Raw genomic sequence first — 12,847 nt, 5'->3', positions numbered from 1 at the left:
CTTGCAGAATGACATTACTGAGTCAAAGGCATTTCTGAACAGAGAACAACAAACCAAACCTTAAAAACAAACAAACAAACTTTAAGGAACAGATAGAATTGAAACACATCCACTAACCAGTGCTTTTAAGAATAAAGTTCTAAATAAAGAGGATCCCAACCCAAACCTCTGGATCCAATTTATTTCAGAGCACTCAAGACTAAAGCTCTGTAAGTATTTTTACACCATTTCAGATAAAACTGAATTTAAAAACAGTTACCATCCAGGATGAATGAGAACAAATTACATTTAAGGTGTTCTAATCTTTATTTTCACCTGGAAATCTTACTTCTAGGCATCCGTTTTAAATACACAGAAGTGTTCAAGTGATAAAATCCCCAGCTCTCCTCCAGCCCCCCTGATTTCCTGTGAGATAGAGAACACATTGCCTTACTTGGTTGGACCAAATAATATTTAAATAATTTTAATCCTGCATTATGTATTCCATATTAAAGAAGTTGCCTAAATTGAAAATATTTGCTAGAATTACCTTCTCTATTGCTCATATTTAATCCAGACTAGGCAGATGCCTTACATACATACCTCATATACAGAGTATTCACCATGTTATCACTTAAAATTCTTTGGGGGGTAGATATCATAAAGTATGCTGGTATACCAAAACAAAGATGACTTCCAGAAAATCATGCAATTATAGGCATGCAAATCATTGGTCTGTACTTCTCATCCACAGCACATAAACCTCCACAAACTACTTCCTGTCACGTTTACTCCTGAAAAATCAGTGTCAGAAATGGTGTTAAAATATCCCTTTTTGTGGCAGTCTCACTCAAGAAAACAAAGACACATTTTGCTATTTGCAATCTTTATTTCATGAATAATTAAGAAGAAAACATGGCAACATTGGCAAATTGAAGGCATACATACTAAATACTCATACAGAATACATTATGTAGAAAGTAAATGCCCAGATCTTTAGTGGTCCTTGCAAACTAAAAGCATATTGGTCCTCCAAAAGGTTTAGCTTCAAATATGCTTGCTGACCTTTTAAGTTCCAATACCTACCAGCTTGTGCCTTTCAAACCAGAAACAGAGTGAAGTACAATTTGAACACACTTCCAAATTTTCCTCAAAACTGTATTTCTCAGATCTAACCAGAAACAAAATATTTTTTTCCTCCTTACCTTTTAAATGCAGAAGCTATTACACCATCCTAAGTATTAAAGACTCAAGCACTTCTTGAAAGACGTTCAGTTTTATTAAAAATCTGCATATGTACATATACACACACAAACATTTGCATGTGTGTATTTATATGTACATATAAATACACATTTATGCAAAACATCAATGTATGTGAATGTGCAAGTAAACCATTTGCAAGGGTTTTGGAATAGAGAAAAGTGCTTGTTTAGATTGAGAATCATTAAACCCACAGACGTGCTGTTAGGTCAGTCTAACAGTTGTGTTTCAAATGAGTATAAAACCAAAACCAATCAGAAAAGCAGGATGGAAGAGAAGAGCTTTTAAGACCTATTGTTTTTACCTCATCTTTAAAGGCCATGGAAAATGAGCTTTAAATTAGTTATTTAGGAGATATTAGTACTGGCTGTGGTGTCTATTCAAACAAGGTTAGTCCTTATCCAATATAGCGCTGTGAAGTTAGACTGAGACATTGATAAAACTGTTTTTTTCATGAAGTCCAAAATTAATCACACTGTTCTGTCAATTCTGCCTCACACCTGAACTGAAAGTACCCTCACATCCATGAGCTAGAGGGTACCAATTAATGCCCTTCTGACTTTGATCTGGAGAGTTGCCCAATATTAAATGGGATCACTGATATATTTCATACACATTGAACAACTCCTGATCATTACTGACCTAAAGTGAACTGACGGTCTGAAAGCTAGCTATTCTATGTTTTGTTTCATAGTGTTATCTTTCTTACCATTAGATAACATACAGAAGACATTTCTGTTCAAAAAACCCTTCAGATAAGTATAAAAGTGCTACTTAAAAATAGTAAAAATGACCCTACTATACATGTAAAAACAATTTTCTAACAAACTGAAATGTTGCAAGTTATGAGGATTAATTACTTGAGTATGTTATGTGTACTCACGCCCTCTTTACTGAGTTGATTCCCAAGTAATCATCCTAGTTGAACATATGCAATAATTGGAAACCAGTAAAAGCTTCCAGAGAAACTTCAACAATGGAACAAAGAGAGCCTCTTTTTCCCCATTTATTTAAAGAGTTCAGGAAAAAAAAAAAAAGGAAAAAAAAGAAAACAGCTATCCCATTATTGCAAATGCAGTCTACTGTCAAAACAGGTCAGTTCATGAACTGTGGAACCAGGACTGCCAATGGCTCCTCTGCAGCAGGAAATGTCCACTGGGCTTCGGAACTACCATATAAATACCCATGTCACATGCAATTGAAATAATACATACGTCACTAGAATGAAAATGCACGTAATACACTGCTAAGCTGGGGCAGAGTAAGTTTTAAACCTTAACTTCCCCAAACAACTTGTTCATGTTCTAGAACGCTATGCGAAATACAAAAGCCTTAGAAAAGTGCAATAAAACTAGCTTCACAACATTTTTTTAGTTTTCATAAATACAATCTCATAAAAATATTATTAAACAGAAGCATACTTCCCAGTGGAGAATAAATGTGCCACATTTCAGCTTTGAGTAAGTGATGTTGACTAAACTGAAACCCCCTAAAAATCGGGAATTAAAATGAAACAAGCTTATTAACGTCAGGCTGCCCATAACATGCTACAAGAAATTTCCCCTACCATTTTGGATCCACAAGTCCTGCTGGAACTGATGGCAACTTTATCTGTAACTCTAGCAGACAGTGGCCTAAGAGTAAGGAATATTCCAAGTAAAAGATGAATGCCAGTGGGAAGGAAGTCATCTAGTATTCATAGGTGTTACTGAAGTTTCAGTGTGAGGGAACACGTTTATTCTCACAGAATGAATTCATTTCTGGAGGCCAGGATAGTGGCCTCATCAGACTGAGTTCAGTGTTGTAGCCCAAAAACTGGCAAGCACAGAAGGAAAAAAAAAAGACATTATTGTCAACATTGACAGAAATCAGAAGTGTACAAAACTTGATCTTTTGTTATTTAGTATTATTTATCAAGAAGTGTACTTGCTACATATTTCTGATGCTCAACATAATGGATTTGACAATTACCAAGCATACTTCAACACTTATGCTGATATCGTAGGGAACACACAGAAAAAAACTTAGCTGTATGAAGGACTGGATAAGCTCAGCAAGCCAGAGAGTAATCCAAAACCCAGCTAGCCACTGTCCTTTGAAGGCAGAAACACTATTCTAGATACCTTTCTAAATGGGGACAATTAAACGTTCTGAAATGCCTATGAACCCACAACACATCTAAGGTGTTGGTAAATTCAGAGCAGGAACACCTGATGGGTCCCCTGGGGGATCATATGGGAGGTAAGGAAGTCAAAGAAGAGTTGAGCAGTTCTAATGTATTTTGCCAATCAACACACACTAACCTGGGAAAGCACAGCACCATGTCTAAAACCCGTGGATGACTACTCTGCTTTAACAGCACGTCCCACCAAATCATTTCTCAAACTGGTTAATTTTATTAAGGATTCATACATTAGTGCTAGCTTAAGAAAGGGATTGCAGAAGTAGAGCTTGGCAGAACACAAAAATAACACAGAAATAAATATTTGCCAAGTCAAGGGAAGGACCACAAGCTATATAGTTAAATCAACCTCTACACAAACGCTATTTTAAAATTCCATTTCTTAGGCCACCTCAGCAGGAGTATTTCTCATAATAGGCAAAAACTGGTGTCAGGTATACAACTGGCTTCCTTCCCAGAAGAATTGTGTCCTCTAATAGCTCCTGCTCAAGGCAGCCTGCAGCTCAACTGTGACTGTGTTAGTTGTAATAGGCAAATAAGAGGTAAAGTCACCACATGAGTCATATAAACACAGTTTTAAAGGCTTAACTTTAGCCTGTGCATAACTTCTTGCCAGCCAGCCAGAAGGGGCAGCTTCAGAAGAGACTGTCACATATCAGCTAAAAACCAGACAGTGTTCCCAGGCTGGTCACAAACAGAACAAAGTAAAACTTACACCCAGAGGTTTTCCATATCTCCAATTTCCCAAATGTTCTTGTTGGGAACTAGGCTAAAATAAGATTTGTACTTAGGTCAAAACTGTATAGAAACTGACAGATTTGAGTAAAAGTACTGTTTTGGTCATGCAAAAGATGCAACAGAATCCAAACAGTCAGTTTTTAAACTATCTAAAGTGTTGAATCAGGGAATTGAAAAACAAAAACAAAGAATTAACACTGAGATAATTAACAGAAGGGAGACACCAAGGAGATTTTTTTGTCACAGCTACAAATTGCTTAAGGCAGATCCTCAGCAGTTTAAACCACTGCACCGTGTGCATCATCAGATCAAGTGTGTTTGTTTCTCCTTGAGCAGGTATGACCAGAGCCTGCCTGCAGCCAGCAGCATTAACAGCAGCTGGTGCATTAATACACCAATGCATCAAAGCTGAGTTGGTTTTGCTCTGGCAAATAAAGGAATGAACAAAAGCATAATAACAGATTTCCCATAAACACAAAAACAGTGGGAATATTTTACAAAGAGTGGGAATATTTTACAAAAACAGTGGGAGTATTTTACAAAACTGGAGACAAATCATCAGTAATTATCCAATAAATGATAAATGTAACTTGAGAAACACATTTTACGTAAAAGAGACAAAAACCTACTTCTAAATCAGAATACGTAGTGAGTAAATATTATACTCTGGATAATCTATCCACAATCACAACTTTAAAAGGGAAAATTTTGTGCACAATTTTTCAGGCATGAGAATGAAAGGTTTTTGTGATGGTCACTGAGATTCACAACAGAGGTACTGAATTAGTGTTTCCATTTAAATATAAAAGACAACCACATCAAACCGAATCAAACCAAACCAACTGAAAACCAAGTCAAGTGTAAATCATTCTGAAGTCACTGCAATTCCATTATTGTTAGATACTCTGTACCAAAACTTCATTCACTGATAGGAATTTTCCTGAATTATCAAAATTTATCATTTTTTCCATCCCTTCTTTTTGATAAAGAAAACCCCACAAGTGTTTGCTCAGTTCATTGTTTATGATCTTGCATCAGGATGACAATGCACATCTGGCTCTAACCTGACGTCTCCGTAGTCTGTGAAAGTGATTCAGTAAACAGGATCCAGAAGATTACATAGCTGTATCTACATCAATATGCTTGACAGATCAATTTTGCCCCCACCCCTGCAGCTGGCAATGAGTAACCCTGATATACTACAGCAAGGCACATATTAAAATGCAGTAATATAAACGGATGATAAAAATATTTGTCTTGTTTTTTTAGTACATTCTGAAATATTTTCTGGACTGAAAAAGAGAGGAAGGTAAATCAGCAGAAACCTCGCTTCATATGTAAAAAACAACAGGCTGTTTCAGGATTGAGTGTAAGTAGGAACCAAGTAGAGCAGTGTCACCCACATCCAGAAGGGCTACTGCTCTTCTATCTGAAAAATTAAATGCTGTTTGACCCTTTGGAAAAAAAACATGTAGTAGAGTGCAGCAGGGTATTATGTTTGTTTGATATCTTTCATTGCTTCATTATGGTCACTTGGACAGCTGTATGGCATCTCATTTGTAAAGGCTCAGATATATAATTATATAAAAAAAAATCTATTTATGGAGCCCAGTATTCCTTTACAGACAGTGGTCTGTCTGATTAAACCTCACTAAGAAGAAGTTTGCAGAGCTCTCAAGTTCAAAATAAGATCTTTTCTATAATTACACATAACTTCTCTCTCTGAAGACTAGCAGCTCATCTTTTAAACGAAGGTATCTGAAAAATGCGATTCCTCCTTCTACAAATGGTTATACCATTAAGTGTTATTTCAGTTAAGGACTAGTACAGTATTTTGGGTAAATGAAGTTGACGATTAGATTTAAAAAATCAGCTTAAAATACAACTGGTCATTAGTGGATTTAGAGAAAGAAATGCATTAGAAAAATATTTTCTTAAAATATATGGCAATGACTAAGAATCACAGACAAGGATGTCCGTTCAAAGGAAGAGCAGAGATTTTTAAGCATAAATGTGCACAAACTGGAATTTAGTAAGAGATGCAATGTGAAACAGCAAGACTGTATTTCCTATGGGACTATTCTTATTGAGACTTATTTGAAGAAGTAAAATAAAAATATCGGAAGAAATATACGGGAGAGGAAATTGTATTTCAGACTTTTATTAAAATCTGTTAATGAAGATTCTTCATTTGAAGCCTCTCTTGCAACAATTGTCTTTAGATAATGTTGGCTCTTCAAATGCACCAATTGATAATCTGAGGGTATCTAGCTACTTTTAGGGATATTCAGTCTAAAGAATTGTAAGGATGTATGAGACACTGTTGCTCTGAAAACTTCTCCAAAAGACCCTCAATGTGGATTAAGCAGTTATTTAGCAACTTTTCATAATTCTCACAGGCACATTTTTACTGTGTTACAGACCTGTCAGTGCAAGCACTGTAAGAAGTAATTTTATCTAACTCTAGCTGCTGAATTGTTATTCTTCACGTGGGCTATGTTCTTCAAATGATAGCTTTTGAGATTTGGCAATAATTCTGAGTTAAATCTGTGCTTTTATACCACGATGAAGTTTCACAGATACCAAGCAGGGTTGCATTCACTGGGTTAACATCCATGACATTCAAACTGTCCTTAACAGTCATAAGAGCACCATAGGAATGGCAGATTAATTTTCTTAATAACAGGGTTACTGTGTTGAAAGAGCATGTGCTTATAAATAGCAGTTGTTACAGAACTCACTTCTAAAGTAGGCTTCTGCTTAATATTAATAAGACATGTTCAACTGTGGCTTAACTGCTAAGTATTCAGAAAAACAGGAGGCAGAAGCAATGGCAGAGAGAAGTCTTCCCTTGATTTGACAAACAAGGTTACAACAAACATTTTAACAGCTTATGACAAATGGATAGATGAAATCATTCTGAGCCATTAACATTCTGCACAAAGCCCTGAAGTGCCAGGATGTATCAATTCAATGATAGCTAAGGCACTTACTTGAACTCTTGCCCGAGAGTTGTTACATGAATTCAGGTACATTTTAGGAAAATAAAAGCTGATCAAGACTAAAGTTTCTCAATTCCTTCCTTGTGACAGTGAGTCTTTTCCACACAATATTCAAGACTACTGGGTCTTCACATGTTTCATTAGTTCCCTCCACAGTTCTTGTCAGAGAACATCTCACCTTCTGTCAGTCCGATGAAGATGGGCGACATCAATGAAAAAAACACAGAGGAAACATGGCAAAGCTGGATTTTGAGACAAACTACTTCATTATTACATCTTATTGAAAGTATCTTCTCTGCAGAGGAAATGCTATCCCAGTTCCAAAATTCTACCACAGATATCCGTGATGTTTGCTTGTATTGCTGTGAAGTAAAGCCTGGGGTAGCTGTGCATGCTATACAGGCAAAGAAGGAAGAGGGGAAAGAACAAGCCATACAAGGGTCGATTATTGATTCATTTCTGTTATGGAAGCACAGGGAGGTTGTGACAGATTCCTTTAAGTACAGCATACCCTGAAAACCAGGAGCTGTACGTGGCTAGTCTTTACAATCCATAAGATCGAGTTGGAAGCCACATCGCTGTGACAGAGGTAGGCTTATAACGAAGCTTTAGAATGAAGAGTTCTTCCGTGCCAAATTATTCGAGGTATCAAGACCACTTTTCCACTTAAGTTGTCGTTACAGAATGAAAGCTTGTTTTCTTAGAATATTGTGCACATTTTAAAGAAGGGAAAATAGCTGTAAAGGCAGTAACTAAACCATCATTAAGAACTCTACTGTCTTGGGGTGCCATAGGCCGTGGGTGGAAGATTCAGACTCTGTGGTATCAGGACACTACAGGAAGTTCAGTAATATGATGCCATGTTATCCTTTTCCTTCTCAAAGCATTAGCTGTACATTTAGTCTCCTATATGCTAGAGAATCTATTCACCTCACACTCTTAGGAAAGAAAGCTTCAGGAAGTCTGGCTGGAAAGGCAGTACATCAGTAGTCCAGGCTCTTTAGGCTACATAATTAATCTGAATAGCTTAATAACTTGGGTTATATCCAAGCAGCGTGGCAACAAGTTCTTGCTTTCGAACAGTTGTTTCCAAGCTTAGTAGATGAAGCAATCTGAAGCAATCCAGAACAGTGTCACTGAAGTTTGAGGGGACTCAAATGTTGCCAGTTTTCAGTGATTAGCATTTCAGTAAGATTTCCATCTGGTAGCTAATGTTGGTTCTATCCCATGAATCTGTTGGATTATTAGGGTTTCAGGTTTCAAAGTATTTGTAAATTGCTGTAACATACAGCATGACATTCTGCCAGTCTGGACGTTCAGTTCGCACCATTTCATTGATGTCCTGTCACAGAAAACAGATTGGTCAAAATCGGGAATAAAAACCTCGTGAGGAATGCGGTAATATTTTTACAAATTCATGGTAATGGCAAATCTGTAGTCTCCACAATTTAAAGTACTGATGAAGAAAATTCTCATACATCTGGAAGGAAATTCCTCCATACAAGTTTATATTACCTTTAGAATGTAAACAGCTATAAACAGGATATCTGTAGATAGACATTTCAATCTCAAGTCAGAAAAATAGCTAACAGTGAATACTGAGCTGTACCCCTTTCAGTGCAATTAGCTATCGCGACTTTACTGTTCACCAACCCCTTACATCAGCCTCACAAGTCAATGCAATCTACCCATGAGAGGCACAGAATCAAAGCACAGATATTAACTGAACCTAAAGTTCAAAATTTGTACCAGGATAAGAGTCAATAAATGACGGTCTCACTTCACAGGAGACCTCTGAACTTGAGATTACCTTAATAGGTATTTTTGAGTAAAGAGGCAAGGAAGAGGGAAGTTGGCTTTACCACGAGTTCGGATACGTGCAAGATTCAAAGCAACAGTGCATGTTTAACTGATAGGCCAGTTCGGGCGTTTCTTAACAACACTGTGCCAGACTGTCTGGGAATAAGCCAGGCAAACACAGCCTCACTTACCCTTTTCAGCACATGTACACAGGAAAGCATCAATGTAGTTCCTAAGTGTTTTTATTTACTGTAAGGAACTGTTTTGTAAGCTTTGGTTACAAGAATCTCCAGAATTCAAGAAAGAGAAAGTTTTTGTTTGTTTTTAATTCTGCACTTGAAAGCAGCTGAACACTTTCCTACTCTGGGAACAAATAACTTCCCCTTACATTACCACTACTATTTGCATACAGTAGTTTTCAAACCATTGTTCACCCTCCACCCATGGTCAAGGAGGAAAACGAAACAAAACCCCATGTACACTGTGTGTAGGTATGTAATGAATACTAAATCCTTAAAATGGACACAATTTGCACAGAGGAATTAATTCCTTTTAATTTGCCTCTTCAGGATGTCTGTAATTAAGTACATGGCAAAAATCAAAAGGACAAACAGCAATCTCTTAGGCTAAAGCTAAATTATGTAAGAATTACTGAGGTTATTTTCCACAATCTACTTCTTACATCAGCACTTGGTAAGAAACTTCCAGATTTCAAATCTCTGACAAAGCTGAAGTAGTAATGCCCAATAGCTGCATTGCCATTGTGAGCAAATACAATGGTGGAGTAAAGCCTCTGATAAGGATCAAGGAAAGTGGTATTTTTAAAAATGTCTGACTTTGTTCTATTCTTAGTTGCTAACTATGGCAGCTTTATTACAATCTAGGCTACAAAAGTATCACTTGAGTATCATTCTGATCCTGGCAATTGTACCCAGGATCAGAATTTCTGCAATTAATCACAAAGGGCTTGGATACTCCCAATTCCCTACCTTCAGGAGTCTTCCAGTAAATACTACCATATAAAAAAATTAATTCCTTTAAGCTGAAATTTGTGTAAGAAAGCTTATAATAAACAATAATTGAAAAAAAAATCAATCTTACGATCCCAACAAATTAAATCTAAACGTATAGTTAAAATCTTGACACATATTACACTGAGCAAAAGAACAACTTACATAGCTTTATTTATAACTCTGGAAGTCTAACAGAGGCAAATAATATGAAAGCCTGTCAGATATGGGAGAGAATTAATTTATTCTTGAGGATAGTATCATTTAACTATTTCTCAAATAAATCTCAAAAAATACGTTGCCTTTATTATTGTTTCTTATTTTATATTAAAAGATGAGATTTTGTTGAATCTTCCTTTTATAAGAGTTTATTTCATAGAACCATTGGATATCCTGAATTGAAAGGGACCTGCAAGGACCATGGAGTCCAACTCTTGGCTCCACACAGGACTATCTAAAAACTTGTCTGAGAACACTGTCCAAACACTTCAACTCAAGCAGGCTTGGTGCTGTGACCATGTCCCTGAGGAGCCTTTTCCAGTGCCCAGCCATCCTTGCAATGAAGATCCTTTTCCTAACATCCAACCCAAAGCTCCCCTAATGCAGCTTCATGCCATTCGCCATCTGTCATTGGCTATTATGCTGTTGCTTTTGCTGCAGCAGCTTGAGTACAGATCTTTATCTCAGTCGCTGTTTTAGTGCAAAAAACAGTATTAAGTTGTTGACCACACTGGGTTTATATTAGACCGACAGAGAATAAACAAAGCCAATGATGTATGGGTGTATCGTTTTTTCAGTCAAGTCTGATACAGGGACTACAACATCTAGCTGAGCTCATCTGCTATTATTGTCAAATATTAAGCATCAAAATATTTCAAAAGCACAAAATAGAATCATTTGATTTTTACAAACGGGACATAATTCATTCAGTATGTGTTTAAAACTTACCAGAGTAGATTTGATGCCAACACTTTCAGCTGCCTGAAAAGCCAAAGTGAAATTTCTTCTCTGCATGAGATATAAAAACATATTAGAATCTAAGGAAATACTACTTCAAACATAATAAAGTGTTGTTAAAAATGTTTATAGTAAAGCTGCTACTTTACTTCAAATGGAGTCTATAATTTGACATTGTTGGTTTAAAAAGAGCCATAGGAATGAACATGTCCTAATATCTAAAAACTTAGAAGATCTTTTAAATTTATTATTTTCTTATTCATAAAATAATGCTGAAAAAAAAAAAACAATGAATACTGACTTTTTAAATGCTAAGTAAGTGGTTTACTCTTGAAAAACTAATAAATATAAAAATCTCTGCAATGTTCATGAAATACTGTTGTATGCTTTTGGCATTACCAGTAATACATCTCCAGATCGCATACCAGTAGGTATCAGTAACAGCACACTAGGATACACACAGAGTACTGAACAGTCTTGACATCGTCAAGTTTATCTTCAGTTTGCACATACAACTTAAGAGCACAGTTACTTAACAGTATGATGAAGCTGGATAAAAGAACATCCCTGTGATATTGAAAGAGATAGAAGAAATATTGAAAGAGAGAAGTTTGACGGATTTCAAAACGTTAAGTTTAAATGCTCCTTGCTGCCAAAACCTTAACTGAAAACATTTCCCAAGTGTTAAGGTTAAAAAATTAAAAATAAACTCAGACTTAAATTTATGATCTTCCTTTTTTCAAAGATCTTATAATATTAAAAGGTTATAAGGAAAATAGCAGTAAGATTGTCTGAAGTGTTTCAAATATGATTCTTAGTAAGACTTTTTTTTTTTTTTTTTTAGAAATTGAACTTTTAAATTTTTTATTAGCCTATATTAATTATTTAGCCTCGGTCCCAGGAATGGAATTTTCTAATGTCATACCTTGTCCTGGCTGTTTAGTTCTTGATAGGGAATGTGGGCTGGGAGGTATGTGTGGAGGACGGCACAGAAAGCCAAGCCATCATTCCAGCTGCTGCTGAAGTTTGTTATGTCGATATTCTTGAAGGGAAAAATACAAACAAAATAAAAACAACATTAAAATCATAATCTAACAAGTATCAGTTCTACCAACACTTATTTTTTTTAATTAAGCCTTTGAAGGAATCAGCACACAAAGCCTAGCATCAAAGTTCTGTGGTAACAACCCAAAACACACTACTATGCTGAATAAAACAGTCATGGTAAAAATGTCAGTTAACTTACATATTATTTACACAAACTAGGTAACATTAAGCTTCAAAAATGTGCAAACACTGTTAAAAGATGTACAAAGATATGCTAAAAGTGTTAAAAGAATAGATTTAGTATAATTGTACGCTGCAAGATGTAAAAGCAAACGTGTAACAGACATGAGCCAGTGACTCTTTCCAAAATCCCTGAAATGAATCACATGCTAGTATTTCTGTTAGGGTAAGGTTTTACTTCTGTGCTTCACCTGCATTAATATCCAGGTAAAACCTGTGGAAAAGTTTTTTCTCTTCTAAACAAACCACTTCTATACAGAAACTTATGTGGACAACATGGCAAACAAAAAATAAGTTGTCATTGCAAATAAAGATCTTCAACAGATTTAACAGCAACAGTAGCAGGGAATCAAGTTTGGGGGATTGAAACCTAAAATGAAAAATGCAGCCTTGCACTCCTGATCCTTTGGTTCCAGCAAGAAATTCAGCAGTACTGGTAAATTAACCTCCTGAGACTGCATACAAGGTTACTGTGAAAAGAGGCAGCCTTGTCCAAACGAGCTATGAACAAGATGCCTCAGTGACCTTTAAAATTACTGTACACTTGGCTGTTGGCAGTCAAACAATGCTAGAGAGGCTAAGTGGATAGCAGGCAGTTTAAACTTTAATTAAGAACCAACCAGTGACAA

The 12,847-nt window shown here is 36.1% G+C and overlaps 1 protein-coding gene across 2 annotated transcripts in view; it reads right to left on the bottom strand.

The window, feature by feature from the left end:
• Window positions 1-848: 848 nt before the first annotated feature.
• The window catches only part of SPECC1L (sperm antigen with calponin homology and coiled-coil domains 1 like), a 69,945-nt gene continuing 57,946 nt past the window's right edge, over window positions 849-12,847 (bottom strand). For both annotated transcript variants that reach the window (XM_035341141.1, XM_035341139.1), the window contains exons 14-16: window positions 11,857-11,973; window positions 10,923-10,982; window positions 849-8,506 (exon numbers count right to left, since the gene is read on the bottom strand). In XM_035341141.1, coding sequence (XP_035197032.1) covers window positions 8,417-8,506; window positions 10,923-10,982; window positions 11,857-11,973 — 267 coding nt within the window. In that variant the 3' untranslated portion in view covers window positions 849-8,416. The remainder of the gene's footprint in view (window positions 8,507-10,922; window positions 10,983-11,856; window positions 11,974-12,847) is intronic.

Source organism: Oxyura jamaicensis, chromosome 15 (genome assembly GCF_011077185.1).
Source record: "Oxyura jamaicensis isolate SHBP4307 breed ruddy duck chromosome 15, BPBGC_Ojam_1.0, whole genome shotgun sequence".
Taxonomy (NCBI): domain Eukaryota; kingdom Metazoa; phylum Chordata; class Aves; order Anseriformes; family Anatidae; genus Oxyura; species Oxyura jamaicensis.
This window is presented reverse-complemented; position numbering and strand designations above follow the sequence as displayed.